We start from the raw sequence: 17,443 nt of genomic DNA, 5'->3' as shown, positions 1-17,443 counted from the left end.
TTGTACATTTTATTATATTATTACTCTTACAATGGAACAAAATTCAGGCCATTATAATTATAATTTATTGTAAACATAATACAATGATGTATGTGTGTTGCAAAGAAACTTACCAATTGAAATAATTCTCAAGTAAATTTCTAAACGATCGTGTGTGTGTATTTATATGATTAGTATAAATATATATTACTAGATTAAAAGTATATATATATACTATACTTCTTATGACTTTTATGCATTTTAATAAATATATTTAATTTTAATATTCTCATTCAAACTTACATAAAATAATAATTGATACATATTTTTTTTGAACACGTTAGAGACCATTATCTAACAAAATTCTTTCATCTGATTCCATCGTTCAAAAATTGAAGTAACCAATGAACGAGCAGAAATATACCAATAAATTAGCAACTAACTATTACTTACTGCCTGTTATCGCTTGGGTTAAAGAGGTTAGTCTCGGATGGTTTCGGGCAGTCTCGTACAATTTCGGGAAATCTCGGATTGTTCGAGGTTTCATACTACGAAGATCCGTGGAAGTAACGACAGAAGAAAGTAGTTCCAAAATGTTGTCGAGACTTGCCCTTCGTAATGGTAATTGATATTTATATTTAAGATGAAATTATAGTTTTTCAATATACAACAATAATAAACTCATTTTTGATATTAGTGCGATACATTATATCGTATCCATTACCATAATTTGGATATGTAGTTACCGTTTATTTCATTTCTATTATATAATAATATATTTTTCAATTTTTTCGATATTTAAATAAATTAAGTTTAAATTAATCGAATCGATTTAAATTAATATTAGATATATTTTTTAAACCTCTACTATAGGCCTAGAGATGGACTCATTTGTGGTAGTATAGCACAAAATAATAGATTATTGATTGATATCTGTTTTGCGATAAAATCCTATAAAAGTGATATATTTTAATGTGTTTAGCTCAAATATTACCAGTAGCTATTCGTGGTGTACAGGCGGTTGCAATGTCGAATGGCCCTCGACCTACACGTCTAGTAGATCCACCTCCTGTCAGATTTGGATTTATTCCTGATGAATGGTTTACTTTCTTTTATTCAAAAACTGGAGTAACAGGTAATCTATAACAAATAGTAACTTTTAACTGTATTTCTTTACTGATAATAATAGCCGTTATATATTTTTTATTTTAATTATAATTAATTGAATATATATATAAACAATTATTTTTTACATAAAATTTTCTATTTTTAGGACCTTATATGTTTGCTACTAGTGTAGCAACATATTTAATTTCCAAAGAAATATATGTCTTGGAACATGAATTTTATAATGCTATTTCATTTGTGATTATATGGATAATTTTGGTTAAAAAATTGGGGCCTCCTCTATCTAAATATCTGGAAAAAGAACAAAATGCTGAAATTGAACAATGGGAAGACAATAGAAAGCAACAAATTGACTTTGCTAATGAACAGATAAAAAATATAAATGAAGCAGTATGGAGAGCCGAAGGGCAAAGCCTCCTTATAGAAGCTAAGAAAGAGAATGTAAAAGTACAATTGGAGGCTGTATATAGGGAGCGTCTTGCTCAAGTTTATAATAATGTATATCATTCTTATTTTTGTCATATATTATAAAAATATATTTAAATGTAGTTCATACATTATTATTTCATAAGATATAAAGGGAACACTTCATACATATATATATATATGTGTACACACGCACTAAATATATATTATTTTTGTTATATTTATTTTTACATATAAATATATATTAATTTTGTGTTTTCAGGTAAAGAATCGTTTAGACTATAATGCTCAAATACAGATAATAGAACGAAGAATAGCTCAAAAACATATGGTACAGTGGATTATAAACAGCGTATTAAAAGCAATTACACCAGAACAAGAAAAAGCAACTCTTCAACAGTGCATCAAAGATCTTGAAGCACTTGCTTCAAAAGCATAAGGGATTATTATAAATATTATAAATATGAATAAAATCCATTATGTTTGTATGAATGAATAGAAAGATTAGTATGAGTCATTCTAAAATAGACAATGAGCATATTACAAATGTATAAAAAACAATGTCTTTATTAATTAAACAGCATAATTATTAAATTTTGATGAGCTAATAAAATCTCCAATACAGTTGTTCAAATTTCTCTTTCCATGTCATGTTATTTCTTTTCTTTTATTCTACTTGTTTATATAACCATAACACTTTTATTCATCGTTATTTTTTAAATTTATTTTTTTATTTATATTTTTAAAATATAAATTGTAAAACGAAAAATTATGACGAGTAGAAGTATTTCCAATGAATGTTTACTGAAAAAAGGTCAGATTTCCAATAAAATAAAATTCAAGATCTAAAATAATTATAGCTCTAAAAATTGTTAAAACATAGCAAAGATTTTTTTATTAAAATAAAATAAAATATCATATATACATAAAAACAAAATTATCGATTTCAATAATACCTTTTAGAATTGTATAATCAAAGAAAAGTGCTTATTTCAGTTTGGTCCAATCAGAATAATAGATATTAATTTTTCTTAATCCTCCAATCCTCTTTTAATGAGCCGTCCCATATTTTCATAGACACAATCATTCTATACATGAGTATAAGCTTTATGGTTGTACTTCTAAGGATGATTGCATTCACCTGCGGTATATCGGAAATGTAGATGAAACCAGCTTTAACCCTGAACGAGTTGCGAGCATTTGCGAGTATGTATTTTGGTACTTTTCGGTACTAATCTGTAATCGTCATCAGTTGTAATATTTGCGGTAAGAAACGAATGCAGTCTTAGTTTATCAACTTGTTTATTTTTCAAATCACTTTTTTAATGCAAGTATTAAAGTAATGAATTAAAATAAAAAATTGGAAATTAAAGATTTGTTCATAAAATTTTTTAAAGTATTTTTATTAGTAAAGAATTATAGTAAAAACGTCATAGCACATAGGTGTGTGTATGTGTCCAAATGGCTTGGCTGTCAGATATTACAGATAAAGTAGAAGATCTATTGAATAAGATAGATAAAAATAGTGCAACTGTCTTGAACAGTGATTATTGGAAGCGGTAAATATTAATGTTATTTTTGTAATAAAGTGTTGTATATTTAGACTTAAAAACTTAGATATTAATTTTATACAGTACCAAGAGTTTTTTGTGTAAAATTTACGTATTTACGCTTATTTCAGCTACGATAATAGTATTATTACAAAATCTTCCTTGGAAACTCCAAAACAGTTTACACACGAAGAAAATCTTCTGGAGTATCTGAATACATCATCAAAAAGTGTGACAAAAACGGCAGTAGAATCTGGACTGTCATCGCCAATACCTTCGTTATTAATGGAACGATCTACAGATAATATAGATTCCATATTGCAATTATCGATTCAGAATAATGAACCAAATCAAGAAAGTTCATGTACTACTATAAATACAATTGATAGTGAAAATTATAGTTTTGAAAATGATCTACAGATTAGAAATATACATTTAAGAAATCAAATACATAGATATCAAGATAATGCTTTTGATTCACAAATGATACAAAGGGGAACAGATGATGGTAATTATATTTAATTCTTAATTATAATTTCAATTTTGTTGCAAAAAATTGTTAAAACTCATTTCCTTTCTTTAATTTATATCTAGATCATGCTGTGGAAGTAGTCGAGCCAAAATATTCATATGATTCAAAATTACAATCATTAGATACAGATGAATTAATGATTTCACCTGATTCTTTATTAAAATCTTCATCTGAAACTTTAACAGATCATCAAAAACAAATTGTAGTGTTAAATAATAAATTGCAGTCCTTAAGAACTACAAACATGCAAATGTTAAAACAGATGACAGATTTACAAACTGTTCTTAGTAGAAGTAGATTAGAATTACTTTCCACTAGATCCGAATTAGAACAACATAAAGCAAGAGCTTTTAGAATATTACAAGACAAAGAAAAGTTAATAGCAGAGTTAAGGCGTAATGAATTCACAGGCATAGATGATGCTACACTTGTAGAATTAAAACAATTGAGGTAATAATTATAAAACTATATTACTAAATAATTAATTGTTCAAAATTAATTAAGCAATCTTAAAATAAATGTTAAATATATTGAATCTTAAAATAAAAGTTGTTATATACATAATGTATAAATAAATAAATATATACATTATATTATAGGCAAGAACGTGATCTCCTCAGAGAAGAAAATCAACAAACTCATGAACAATTAAGAACAGTACGTGATGAATTAAACAATACTGATCTTAATTTAGAAAAGATGAGGCAAAGATATAATGAAGTAAATTTAAAATCTCAAGAAAGTCTTGCAAGTGAAAGACAAAGAAGACAAGATGCAGAAGAAATTGCAAGATTACACTCAGAGGTAGTATATAATATATGATTGCAGATTTTTTAATTAACAAAAATAAGAATCATTTATTTTAGGAGATAAGGTCACTAAAAGATGAAATAATTCGTCAACAAAATAATTATACTATACAAATACAAAAACAAGATACAGAAATATCTAGACTCCGTTTGCAGTTATCTGCAACATCCACACCAAATAGTGAAGTAGAATCTAGATTAGCCGCTCTTACTCAAACTTTAGTTCATAAGCAACAAGCTCTAGAGAACATAACTACAGAACGTAATGCGTTGCGTCTTCAGTTTGAAAAGTTAGAGGTAAATTTAATAGAATATACAATTTTATTTATTAATTAATTTAAATTATAATAATATATTTTGTTATTAGCTCGAGTTTAGAACTATTATGGGAAATTCCAATAGAAATGTAGCATACAATAATACAAACGATAATGATGATGTAAAAACTCAAGTTCCTGTCTTTTTAATGGAAACACCATTTGATACCGGTGTCACCAGACGAGTGAAGAGAGCTTATTCTTCGTTGGATGCTATCAGTATTCGTACAGGGGTTTTTTTGAGACGATATCCACTTGCAAGAATTTTGGTACTAATTTATATGGTGAGTATATAGCAAATTTTATTCTAATCAATTAAAATCCTATTATTGCTTATTGTGTAAATATCTATTAATTACTTTTTACATTTTTTAGGCATTACTTCAATTCTGGGTTCTTGTAGTACTCTTTTCGCAATCGCCAGAAGCACATTGATATAAATTAACAATAGATAATTGGAAAATGTTGTTATTTTTATATAGATATTTGGCAGAGAAGTTAATCATTAATCATAATAGAATTATTTTAGTATGTTATACTTTGATATAAATTATTTAATTATCATAAATTAAAATGTATGTAATTCTTTTCATTTTCTTCTTATTTGAGAAGGTATAGTTTAAATAGATGGACTGTCGTCTTGAAATTTTTAACAAAAATCAGTCATCACTGAAAGAAGATCTACTACAAATTTTATCTTGTCTTGACTTCAAATTCTAAAATGATAAACGTTTTAAATATTGTGTTGTTAAATAAAAAATTATATAAATCGGGAGATTCTATCTAAAGATGAGAATAGAATGTCCAAAATCTAATAAACCTTATTAAGTAAGTGACGATAGAAGAATAAAAATATTATGTACACGAATATACCCATTGATTTTATGCTGTTTATGTCACTGTCTCGTGTCAATAAAAATTGCAAATTCTAAGAGAAGATAGAAGAAAAATTCGGTATTTTAAAACGTCAGATTTGCCATTGCAATTCGATAGGACCGCCAACTATCGATAAAATTGTGAACTGATTATAAAATCAGTCGTTATGAACGAATAGACGATATAAACCTAGGGAATATTTTTAAACAATGATAACAATTATATAGAAATATTGTTGCATAATATTTTTCCTAAAATTCTACGAAATTTATATTTCTGTTTGATATCGAATTGGTAAAAAAAGACAACATTTATAAAACACAATTTTTTATCTTTGACGTGCTATCCAAACAATTTATACATTGGATGCTATCGTTTTTATACAATGATAACAATATTAATGCACCTATCGGCAAAGGCAAAGGAGAAAAATTTTCATTGGATCGAAATAATTCCTATAGTTGGCAAAACTGTGACAAAATTTGATACAATATCAGAACGTAGTTTATCCTCATTCCTCGGCTTGAGAGTAAAAATTCCGAATATTCACGTAATAAGGAAACTGGCATCGATTGTTCCTCGTGGTGAATGATCGTACCAAGAATAATACGAATAAAAGATTTAATAATACTTATGTAGAAATAAAGAGAGAAAGCATGGTTTCGGTGATGCAGCCATTCATGGTGAGTTGACGAGATTAGATTTAAGTTTGCACCGGTTTTGCTTTTAGTTTCGGTATTAATATCGTGTAAGTATAGTTAATGACAGTGAATTAAAAAAATTACTTTTTTATTATATCCATAGGATGTTGAAAGTTCAAGGAGCTACATCGATGAGCTGTATTCGCCGGATCCTCATAAATGTTTACAAGCAATTATGTGAGTGAGCGTGAGACTTAACCTCTAATTCCGATTATGCACAAATATCATTTTTAGAAGATATGTACCAACGTTAGTCACTAAGAAGTCATGAATTAGTTGTTAATTATATAAGTGATTTATATAAAATTTTATTATTTAAATAAATCGTAAATATTTTTATTTCGAATTAAGTGCTATTATTGTTGTGATGAAAATAAACTTAACATATTTGTTTAATATATGTCTCAATTATCTATATGATACTTGCTTATAATATATATATATATATATACACATATATATATAATCCTTTATATATAGAAATTGAAATAATACTGGATTTTTTATTTTAGATGCCTTAAAAATTCTGTAATTGGAAGCAATAGACAAAAAGGTTCAGTGATAGCACAAGGTGTAGTACCTCGATTATTACAATTACTTGGTAATACATCTGGTCCACTCTCAGAGCGTATACAGCTAGAATCAGCTGTAACATTAGGTTCTTTGGCTAAGGGTACTGATCAACATGTCTTAGCTCTTATTGATCTGGGTGTGGTACCATTACTTCTTCAAGTTTTGCTTTCTATGCCTATCTCTGATACCAATGCAGAAGGAAAAGGAAAAATTTTAGATTTATTAAATGAAGCATGTTTGCGTTGCTTACGTACTGTGTTCCAACACACCGCAGCACCTGTTCATTCTATATACCAAGATCCTGCTTTGGTGCCACGTTTATTATCATTAGCAAGCAGATCTGTTACTTGTCAAGTTTGTGTAGCAACCATCTTAACAACGGCATGTAAGGTATGAATACATGATGTGTTTGAGCTTTTAATTTTTCTATAAATGAAAAGAAATTAATTTATTTTATTGCTAGACTGCGGAGGAACAAAATGCCCTCTCTAAAGGAGGAGCGGTTGAAACATTAGCAATGCAACTCGATTCGCCATTAGCTGATGTACAATTGCCTGCATTGGCTTGTCTTGCAAATATGTGCTATCAAAATCATATGGTGTCTGCTATGGTTGCTGCAGCAACAACAAGTAATACTCTTAGAGGTAAACTTGTGCCCGTAGCGTTAGGACAATTGATGGGACGTGAGAGAAGTTCATTAGTCCAACTGGAAGCTGCAAGATGTATAGCATATATGCATAGAGCTGGTGCATTACCGTCTACAGATCCGAGAGTCGTATATCGTGCTTTACCTTGTCTTGTGAGACTTTGTCATAGAGATCGGCCACCACGAGAAAGAATAGCCGCAGCAGAAACATTAGCTTATCTTACAGAAGTTGATACTGATTTGCAACGTTTAGCTTCTATTAGTAATCACCTTATTCCAACATTAGCCGAATTATTGAGACCACATTCACAGGTAAAGTTTAAATATTTTGTTAATATCAGTATTCAAAAATTTATGAATTCAGTTACTTTATTTAAGGATATTATACAAAATTTATTTTATTATTTTTATTTATAGGTACAAGATGCGACATTAACACAAGATATGCGCCAAGCTGCATTTAGAGCTTTTGCTTCTCTTGGTGCTAATGATGAAGACATTCGAAAGCGTATCATTGAAACAGAAAGTTTAATGGAACAAGTTGTTTCTGGTTTACAAGATCCTGGCGGTCCTCGAGTTCGTTTAGCTGCAGTTAGATGTTTACATTCTCTTTCTAGAAGTGTACAACAACTTCGTACAACGTTTCAAGATCATGCAGTTTGGAGGCCCCTTATGCAATTACTTCATGGTGCAGATAAAGGGTTGGAAGGTATCATATTATTGTTGGTAATGGTAAATAAATATACAATAGATACAATTTACTGATCCAATATGATTTTGTTATCATTTCTTCATAGGTAGAACAGAAAGTGAAGATGATTTATTGACCGTTGCCTCAAGCACTTTGTGTAATTTATTATTAGAATTCAGTCCAAGTAAAGAACCAATTCTTGAATCTGGTGGAGTAGAACTATTGTGTTCTCTTACCAAACGACCTGATCCAGCATTACGACTAAATGGCATTTGGGCTTTAATGAATGTTGCTTTTCAAGCGGAACAACGTGTGAAGTCACAAATATTATCTTGCTTAGGCACTGACCAAATCTTTCGTCTTTTGGCTGATCCAGAATTAGCAGTTTTAATGAAAACCCTTGGTTTGTTACGAAATTTGCTTTCTACAAAAGCACACATAGATCGTATAATGGGTGAACATGCAGCTCATTTTATGCAAGCAGTTATATTAGTATTAGAAGATCCAGAACACCCAGCGGATGTAAAGGAACAAGCTCTCTGTATTTTGGCAAATGTAGCCGATGGTGATCGCGCCAGAGATCATATTATGGCTAATGAGGATGTTTTAAAGAAGCTAATGGATTATATGGTAAACGACATTAATCGTTTTGTGGACATTAAGAAAGACTAATTAATATTGATTGTAAATAACTATATATATATATATATTACCAAGTTTTCTATTATGTATTTCATTGTTATCGTAGATGCATAGCAATGTGAAGCTACAAGTTGCAGCAATTTTTTGCGTATGCAATTTAGTGTGGAGAGAAGAACCTGGAGCAGCACAACGTCAAGCACGTTTAAAAGAATTAGGCCTTTATCGTATTCTTCAACAATTACGTCACACGAAAGATTCTCAACTATTTGATAAGTATGTTGCTATTTATTTTTCATTTTTTCTATATTAAAAATCATTACACACATATATAAAAACAGAACATGCAATATATGTGTGTGTGTGTATATATATATATATATATATTTTATATTTATATTTATATTTATATATATATATATATATATGAACACACACACACACACATTATTATCATTTTTATTCCAGAGTAAAAACTGCCATGGCACAATTCTACGATGCATGAACATTGATCATGTTAATGACGAAGGTTAGATTTTAAATTTGTGAATTTTTTATTTGAATGATATTATTTGATGTAGAATTAATACTGTGATCTTGTGCTTTTGTTAATACATAAGCATCTTAAACCTACTGAAATAAGGTGAAAATAATATTTCTAAGCCTGAGCTTGTAGCTTATTTACATTATATTTATTTTATTTAAAGAAAAAGAATTATCTTAAAGAATAATCTAAGAATGAACATATACCTTACGTATATAGGAGAGAGGGTATGAATGCTGCTTGGTACCTTCTGAGTACCTTATAAACAAAAGTTTTTAATTCGAGTTCTCGATTGCAATAAGAAAAATCAAACATTTAGAAACATTACAAATACAAGAGAATATGAGAGTGCTTATATACATTCGATGTTTCAGTGCATCTTCTGGCAAATTGTACTATAATCTTTATATAGTAATCAAATAATACATTTTATTATCGTGAGAACAAAATTTTTTTTCATATATTTTAAATAAATATTTGACTGGTAGATCTTAATACATGTTTGGAGCTTGTATTATCTTTGGTAGAGAGCTTGTATGAAAAATTTATGAAATGGAAATATATCTCTTTATCATGGTTATGTTAAAACCATATTCTTAAAATATATAAATTTAATTATATTTTTAATTATTTTGAATAGCTTAAATGCAGGTATATATTTATGCAATCACTTAATGTTGATAACAGATGAACGTTTCATCAACACTTAGTATGCATAATGAAACATAAAGGATCATTCTTCGTCCTGTTTATCAAATGCAACTAATCATGTTGTGACAATACCATATCGACGTCATAAAAGTTACACAGGTGCATCCCCATCACTACCTAAGCTTTCCATTGGATTATTAGCTAGTGGATCGAGTTCTGCAAATAAATCTAACCATGAATTACCTTTGCCCTTTCCAATCCTATTTTTTTTCTGCAAGAAATACATGTACCATTAATCAAATGTCATATATGTAAACATGGAAAGTACTTTGGGTATCTTAATGTAAAAAATGACCTTATCATCTGTATTTGTAAGTTGCATATCCTTTTGTCCAACACCAAGTGTTGCATCACCTAAACTTTGTTTTAATATATTTGGTGGCAAAAAGGTATCATTTAATATAGCATCCCACTCATTTGAGTTACTACATTCATCTTTGTCATTGATGATATCACTTAAAAGTGCAGAATTTTCTGAAGTCAATAATTGTAGTGGTTGACTACTTTGGTTTTCTGATACTGTAGAAGAGAGATCTGTTAAGTTAAAACCTGTATCGCAAATATCAAATACATCCATTGCCAAATCCAGTTCTGACAAACTTTTATCTATATCTAAATGAGTTTTCATATTTATTTTGTCTATTTTTTGTTTGTTATCATTTATAGATTTATTTATTTCAAGATTCAGATCTCCAAAAAATTGATCGAGTTCTTTGTTATGTTCACTATTAAGATGTTCTACTATTCCATTTTTGGTTGAACTTGGACTAGTATTTAAATCTTTTGACTCCAATATGTCTTTTGGGTCAGATTCGATATCTAAGAGTTTCTCATTTTGTTTGTCTATACATTCTGTAATTGGTTTTACCTCTTCAGCTTCCTCAACATTATCATGATAATCCGTTTCAAAAAATAATAATCTGAAATAAAAAGGATATGTATTATTTTATTAGTAAAAAAATTTCTTATATTACAAATAATCCTATTTTTAATTTTTAACTTACTTATCCTTATTGTCAGGATCATCATCTCCCCCGGTTTCCTGTGCCAATTTAGAAGAGGTTTCTGCAAGTTCTCTTACAACCATAAAATCGTATCTTTGATAGCCTTTGAAGCTATTCGCTATTGTAGAATAAGCTTGTGCAGATTTTTTAGTAAAATTAAGCAGAGTACTTTGATATAAAACTAAAGCATGGCTAAACATATTACATCTGGCTGCAGCTAACAAATCTACTTTCTGTAGGCAGTCCAAAGCCAAGTTATCAAACGCTAGTTTCCCTCTATATTTTAAATAAAGAAATATATGTGGTAATCTATATTATAGATAGGATGGTACATATTATTTCCAAACAAATTATTATTAATTATAGATAAAAAGACTTACTGTCTGACACGTGTTTGAACCTTTCGAAATCTCTCCAATTGTTTAGAGGTATCCGGATCCAATTCTTGAGAAATATTTTTCATCCACGATAATGCAGCACGATATTCTGTCCGTGCTTTTTCCATTGACTGAACATTTTGCAACGTATCTTCGATAGCTCTTTGCCTAAATGTTTCAACCTCTTGATATAACCTTCCCAATGGTACTCTTAGTGCAAGTCTTTGTTGTCCAGAATAAGACAATGATTTTCCAACAGCTAACATCATTTTGCCAGCTCTTGTTTTATCTTGTTTACCAGCTTCTTTTAGAAAACGACCCATAGTATTTTCTTCTTGCGCAAGATCTAAGTATCAGAAATATGATAGTTATAAATATTATTGTCTTATCACTATTCGATTTAGGATCATACTTACTGCATAATCTTTCTTGATATTTATCAATAACTCTTTGCAAATAGGAACAGGATTCTTGAATACTACGAAATAATTCAAGTTTGGCATCCAATTCTGCATCCGAAGCAACTATGCAGTCATCTTCTTTTTTTCCTAATTTACGAGATAAGGCTTGTTTTGTTACCCAATATTGATGTTGCATCTTAATAATCGGAGAATCATTTTGTGCATTTGACTTCTGTATCCAACGATCAAATGAATTTCCCGATATTCCTGAATTGTTTCTGTCACTTTTAACATAGAACAATTTTTTACTTTATTTGATGTAATGGAAAATAATTTGATTAAAAAAATTGAGTATGTATTATATTTACATAAGCATTTCCAATGGCTTTATTCATTTACTGATATAGATCTAATCAAACCAAAAGAAATGAAAATAGAACGATTTTATAAGCTTTTTGTCTATCTGTAGGTATTACTTAAAAAACTTACTACGTATTCATGACGATTACTGTTCATTCGTTTTATATTGATTGGTATGACGAAAAACGATACATTCGATCAAGGCATTAATGTATTTACAAGTTTAATGCTAGTTTGACGTTTCAAGCGTACGCCATGTTACTGCTGTTTTCACAATCATGGCTACGTTCGCTTAGAATAGTAAAAGGCTTATGTACATGTAGACGACATTTCATATTAAAAAAATTCGAAAAAACGGACGGATTTTTGATTACGTCCGTCTGTTATTATACGAAAGGTATATAAAGTTTACGATAAAATAAAGAAAAGTGGTGTCAGATATATTTAGTTATTTTGAACGATTCATTTTATTTCGTACATGTAAATATAACTTTCAATGAATACTTGCTATGACAATAGATAGTATACATAGTATTCACATTTCCTCTTCGCTTTGTCATATAGATAAATTCGTTTTTCAAAAATTTTCTTTTTTTTTTCTAGTAGATATTTTTAGCAAATAAATAAATTTTATTAACATTTTTTTTGCAAATAAAAATTAATTTTTTCAACATGCTGTCACACACTTGAAATACATTCAGATATATTAATCGCCTAAAAACGTCTGAATAAGTGATAATACTGATAAAAAAGAAATTGTTTAAATTTGATAATCTATATTATTATAGAGATCTAATACAGAAATGAGTAGCATAATTTACCATATCATATGTTTGTTTCAAAAAGGGTTCGATCAAGCAACGTAAGAGCGCACTACTGTACAATGATATGACGACCCCTTATGGTAAGCAAAATTCTTACATTCGTGCATGGTGCAACAGACGGTAAAAAAAGATGTAGATAATAAAATTGCGTAACATTTAAAACTATAACGCAAAGATTAGTAAGAAAAGCATAAATGAACGTTATAAGATCATATACGAACGAGATAAGATATCTTGCGTCTAATGCGTGAAAACGCGGACAATACGTTTGAGGCTGTAAACGACGATCATAATCGATGAATGTAGCGTAAAGGAAAACGATAATGGCGCAGACATTTGACGACAATCCTATAAGGATCCTGCTTCATTTATAGTCGTCTTTTATGGTCATTTCTCACAAGAGATATTAATGCGTTTAGGTTGCCGTCAGCGTATTTTAAAATAATTAGGGAAAAATGATGTAGAAGAAGTATATACGTGTGGAACAAACGAAGCAAAATCAGATCTTCTAATAATAAAAAGAATTTTAAAAGTGAACGATGGTGATAAAGAGATTTTAAAAAGTCCTCACTTAGCTCGTAACCGCGTCCGTGTCAAACTTTGCTAAAAAAAGTTGTCAGAGGAGAGAAAAAGGGAAGTTCACATGAGCGTGAAAGAAAATATTCACTTCTTTGTCAAAATTGAGAAGTTCGAAAAAAATTTTAGAAGATTTCGGAAGGAATGGTAGAAAAATAAAAAGGATACGTGACAGTTCGAGTTTAAAGCTACAGGCGAATGGTTTGTTTTATTTCTAATTTATCTTTTTAAACTTTTCACGTAACACTCACGCTTTAGTCCCTTCAAGGAAAAGGAAAATTTGCGCTGATAAGCCTAAAATATGAAATATATAGAGTAAAAAAAGAGAAGGTTACGTTTAATTACCGACCTGAAACCAATCGGTGGTTTCGAGTTTAGGATGAGCTGGTTCTTTAAGTATTCGTTTCGTGTCTGTTAACTTGATCATTGTAAATCATATAAAATACCATTGTCGCTGAGAAGATCGATAATAACACTTAGTCGCGAGTCATATGAAGAATTATCACGCAAATGATAGGTAAAGAGTTAACGAGTCAAGTAGTAAGCATAATGTTATGAGCAAAAGGACATTTTACTGTAATTTTAAAGCTTCCAACTACCGTTAAGAATAATCGAGATCACCGATGCGGTTCTATAGTCATCTTCGGAGTACATAATATTTTATAACAGTTGCGGACTCTTGATATATCCCTTCCGCTTATCCGGCCCTCCGAAATCTACTATTTACGGCTAACGATCTCACAATGGAAGCACGAATTTAGGGTTAATAAGAAAATCGAATCCTTCCGACCAACAATGCCAAGGTAAAATATCAGAGATTGTAAAATATGGTTTGCAAAACACGATGCCTATACTCGTCCGATCGAAACAATGTATCAGTGAATCTGATATTTCTGAGCCCGAATGCACATAATTAGAACACGAATGTATATCTGGTTAGCCTTCTCGCAGGCGCCAGCAACCTACGCACATCCTACAACTTGTCCTATATTTTCCAAGCCCTCATAAACGTATAAGTGAAATTTTATGAAAGAAAAGTCTCGATGTTTATCGACATACGAATAGTTTTATTTATTTCTTTGATTTATCTCTGATACTATGTAAATGTCGAATAAAAAACAATAGATATTAGGATATAAAGATTGGTGCGTGTAATTACGCAATTCAATTATCACGACGAAGTAGTAAAGTACAAGTGTAGCAAAGGATAATGCGAATTCGCTAGAGAAACACTCTGTAGTTGCTGTATCGTTTCCATAATCTGCAATCTTCAAACTGTACAAGTCTTCTATTTATGTAAATTTCTCGCTTGTTACATAAGCGAAGTCAATTAAATGATCCTGTATTACATTTAGGAAGCGTTAGTAATGAATTAGACGCGAAATGATACATGAAAATTAATTATAACAGCAGTTCTTTTTCAATGACTTTCTTTCGTTTTAATTTTTGAATTTGATCTTCGAAGCAGTATCAATATCTTTGATAAATAGTTAGATTTGGATTCTACTGAGATGTGAAATAAAAGAAATCTTTCCTGAATTCATCTCGAATGATGAAGAATAACACTTAAAAGGGTTAAAAAATTCCTCTTATAATTTCTATTTCGTATCTTTGTCGTAGCTGTCGGTATAGCGAGGATAGGATACACGAGAGTAGCGGTGATAAATACTGAATTACGCAGATCCTTTTGGTACGAAGGCGCCAATAGGTCTAGCTCCTGTTTCTTCCTATAACCCACCTCGGCATTTACTTTTCCCTTTTGTCTCTTTTATTTTTCCTGTTCGTCTCTTTCAATCCATCCGGGACCCTGAATTAATTGCCCCATTGCTTATATTAAAAAAAAGATAATTTCCTATCGTCGACTGATATCTCGTTAGATTCTCATTCGAAAAGAATATACTCATATGCTAATGCAAATAAAAAATATGGTAAATAAATGTATTGCAGATCGTACGATTTAGAAAAGTCATTCTCAACGTAAATCATCACGATAAAAATCGTCCAACGTGAAGGAAAGATACAAAAGCCACACAAAAGAAGCTCGTGTCGTCTAACGAATATTTGTCAAGTCTTGCTTGTTGCTTTTAATGAGCATATTCCACGTCATCGCGACGAGTTAATTGTTTCTTAAAATAATAGCTCGAATGCACGATCAACGGTATCATCGTCTTTAACTTTTCTAATAGCAGAGCTTGCTAGAATTTTCATTTTTCGTTTTTTTTTTTTTTCGAGAATGAACTACTTTTCTTATTTTTTCTCTAAATAACACATGGTTTCACTTTCATTAATTTCTCGAAGCAAACTTTTATTTCATTTTTGTTTCTTTATCTTTCTGTTTTTCTACGTGGATACGTACATATAGTTACGATGTATACGTTCGTGTCTTCATTTATTACGACTCTCGGAAAAATGACGAGCTGTATTAAAGCATCCATTGCTTTAGAGACAACTATCTTCTATTCCGTGTGCTTTACGCGATGCGAAAGGAAAATTAAAATATTCGAAGGAGCCTTCGTTGTAGACATAAAAATAACCATTGTGTATCTTCTTCCGTGGTACTGATATATCAAATATATATATATATATATATATATATATATATATATATCAAATATATATATATACATATATATAACTATAAATATAAATTGCGAAGTTCGTTTTAAAATTAAGATCTTCGGAAGGCACCAGTTCTAGACTCTTGATTTCTTTCAAACATTTCAAATGCGTCTACCCACGTAAATTCATCGAGCGTACGTAATCGTAACTCGAACTCCGAGACTTCATCGAATGTTTTTTTAATAAAAAAATAAATTAAAATAAACGTACGCTTTTGCGAATTTATTGTTAATAATTAATTAATAAAGCTTACTTTACGAAAAAAGAGAGTGGAGGAGTGTAGATAAATACATATAGGTGTGTAAATGAATTAAAAAAAGCGAAGTTTTTTAAGAATAAAAAAAAATGCAAGTCAATTTGATTTCGCACAATTCGTTGACTTGCGCCAGTTCCTGTCATTGATATTTTCATTGTGAAGAAGGTTTTCTACAACTGGAGCCACAAATATCGTGGCGTCATTCATGAAAGTTCATTCATAAGCACATTTAAGAAACGTCGATGCTCGATGTCGAGACGCGGAGTCTGCCGGCTATATTTTTTCTCTTTCCTTTCTTTCTCTTTCTCTCTCTATCTCTCTCTCTCTCTCTCTCTCTCTCTCTCTCTCTCTCTCTCTCTCTCTCTCTCTCTCTCTCTTTGTCTCTCTCCCTCTTCTGGCATCGTTCGTGGTTTCGTTAGATTTTCTGTAATATCATCGTGAATTTACTTTAGGAATAAACAATAAGTTAATCCAATATCTTTTTAGCCAAACATGCAATAGACTGAAATAATAAATAAAAGACATTTTATCAAACATTTCAATTACAAAATGTTCTTGTAAATAAACATACCGACACGTAACAAAGAGATAGTCGAATTAATGTAATTGTTAATCAATAGTTATATTTATTGCTTCTGGATCGGGTTTAGAATTTGGACCAGCTAATGGGTCAGCTGCTGGATGGATTAGCTGTAGCTTCGGTGCTCATTCCGAAGAATCCTAAAAATGCACGACGAAAGCGATGAAAAGAATTAAGATTATGTTCTTCTTGATTAAATGTTTTTGTATATTTAACTACAAGCAAAATACTTTCTTGCTACTCCTTATATGCCCGTCAGTATCTACTACTATCGTGATCAAATATGTCACGACGCTTAAATTACTAATATCTTAGTCTCACGAT

The 17,443-nt window shown here is 30.1% G+C and overlaps 4 protein-coding genes and 1 long non-coding RNA gene across 8 annotated transcripts; 3 read left to right on the top strand and 2 right to left on the bottom strand.

Annotated features, from left to right (window-relative positions):
• Positions 1–438: 438 nt before the first annotated feature.
• ATPsynB (ATP synthase subunit b, mitochondrial) lies at positions 439–2,167 on the top strand. The gene is made up of 4 exons (XM_035886446.2): positions 439–600; positions 962–1,114; positions 1,253–1,605; positions 1,796–2,167. Exons 1-4 carry the CDS (start codon positions 573–575, stop codon positions 1,970–1,972), a joined length of 711 nt encoding a protein of 236 aa, XP_035742339.1. The 5' UTR covers positions 439–572; the 3' UTR covers positions 1,973–2,167.
• Positions 2,168–2,641: 474 nt separating this feature from the next.
• Positions 2,642–5,611, top strand: Golgin84 (golgin A5). Of its 2 annotated transcripts, none has more exons than XM_085657305.1 (7): positions 2,642–3,092; positions 3,215–3,591; positions 3,678–4,065; positions 4,215–4,419; positions 4,482–4,721; positions 4,792–5,025; positions 5,117–5,611. In XM_085657305.1, the coding sequence occupies exons 1-7, from the start codon at positions 2,995–2,997 to the stop codon at positions 5,174–5,176; spliced, it is 1,602 nt and encodes a 533-aa protein (XP_085513431.1). In that variant the 5' UTR covers positions 2,642–2,994; the 3' UTR covers positions 5,177–5,611. The 2 variants fall into 2 exon arrangements, with proteins under 2 accessions (XP_085513431.1, XP_035742336.2); XM_035886443.2 differs by having other exon boundaries at positions 2,659–2,799.
• A 471-nt stretch (positions 5,612–6,082) lies between these two features.
• On the top strand, positions 6,083–9,826 carry LOC118450566 (armadillo repeat-containing protein 8). The gene is made up of 8 exons (XM_035886392.2): positions 6,083–6,300; positions 6,422–6,495; positions 6,831–7,281; positions 7,355–7,849; positions 7,955–8,246; positions 8,335–8,858; positions 8,977–9,143; positions 9,336–9,826. Exons 1-8 carry the CDS (start codon positions 6,274–6,276, stop codon positions 9,370–9,372), a joined length of 2,067 nt encoding a protein of 688 aa, XP_035742285.1. The 5' UTR covers positions 6,083–6,273; the 3' UTR covers positions 9,373–9,826.
• An 83-nt stretch (positions 9,827–9,909) lies between these two features.
• ICA69 (islet cell autoantigen 1-like protein) lies at positions 9,910–12,555 on the bottom strand. Of its 3 annotated transcripts, XM_035886395.2 has the most exons (7): positions 12,394–12,555; positions 12,273–12,313; positions 11,920–12,188; positions 11,507–11,849; positions 11,127–11,402; positions 10,418–11,042; positions 9,910–10,333 (listed from the first exon to the last, which is right to left on the bottom strand). In XM_035886395.2, the coding sequence occupies exons 2-7, from the start codon at positions 12,278–12,280 to the stop codon at positions 10,214–10,216; spliced, it is 1,641 nt and encodes a 546-aa protein (XP_035742288.1). In that variant the 5' UTR covers positions 12,281–12,313; positions 12,394–12,555; the 3' UTR covers positions 9,910–10,213. The 3 variants fall into 3 exon arrangements, with proteins under 3 accessions (XP_035742288.1, XP_035742287.1, XP_035742289.1); XM_035886394.2 differs by lacking the exon at positions 12,273–12,313; XM_035886396.2 differs by lacking the exon at positions 12,394–12,555 and having other exon boundaries at positions 12,273–12,323.
• Positions 12,556–16,893: 4,338 nt separating this feature from the next.
• Positions 16,894–17,322, bottom strand: LOC118450569 (uncharacterized). The gene is made up of 2 exons (XR_014982183.1): positions 17,111–17,322; positions 16,894–16,963 (listed from the first exon to the last, which is right to left on the bottom strand). It is a non-coding gene; the product is annotated as an uncharacterized LOC118450569 (long non-coding RNA).
• Positions 17,323–17,443: the final 121 nt, after the last annotated feature.

The sequence above is a fragment of the Vespa mandarinia genome, chromosome 5 (assembly GCF_050613455.1).
Source record: "Vespa mandarinia isolate Hongniang chromosome 5, ASM5061345v1, whole genome shotgun sequence".
NCBI classification, from domain to species: Eukaryota; Metazoa; Arthropoda; class Insecta; order Hymenoptera; family Vespidae; genus Vespa; species Vespa mandarinia.
Note: the sequence above shows the minus strand (reverse complement) of the source record. Positions and strands in the feature narration are given on the sequence as shown.

Coding starts and splice junctions, on each gene's coding strand:
- ATPsynB (XM_035886446.2), top strand. CDS start 573: ATGTTGTCGAGACTTGCCCTTCGTAATG. Junction 601..961: donor GAGACTTGCCCTTCGTAATG/GTAATTGATATT, acceptor TAATGTGTTTAG/CTCAAATATTACCAGTAGCT. Junction 1,606..1,795: donor TTGCTCAAGTTTATAATAAT/GTATATCATTCT, acceptor TTGTGTTTTCAG/GTAAAGAATCGTTTAGACTA.
- Golgin84 (XM_085657305.1), top strand. CDS start 2,995: ATGGCTTGGCTGTCAGATATTACAGATAAAGTAGAAGATCTATTGAAT. Junction 4,420..4,481: donor TTGCAAGATTACACTCAGAG/GTAGTATATAAT, acceptor CATTTATTTTAG/GAGATAAGGTCACTAAAAGA. Junction 5,026..5,116: donor TTTTGGTACTAATTTATATG/GTGAGTATATAG, acceptor TACATTTTTTAG/GCATTACTTCAATTCTGGGT.
- LOC118450566 (XM_035886392.2), top strand. CDS start 6,274: ATGGTTTCGGTGATGCAGCCATTCATG. Junction 7,282..7,354: donor TCTTAACAACGGCATGTAAG/GTATGAATACAT, acceptor TTTTATTGCTAG/ACTGCGGAGGAACAAAATGC. Junction 7,850..7,954: donor TATTGAGACCACATTCACAG/GTAAAGTTTAAA, acceptor TTTTATTTATAG/GTACAAGATGCGACATTAAC.
- ICA69 (XM_035886394.2), bottom strand. Junction 11,850..11,919: donor ATATCAAGAAAGATTATGCA/GTAAGTATGATC, acceptor TCTGATACTTAG/ATCTTGCGCAAGAAGAAAAT. Junction 11,043..11,126: donor GATCCTGACAATAAGGATAA/GTAAGTTAAAAA, acceptor TTTTTATTTCAG/ATTATTATTTTTTGAAACGG.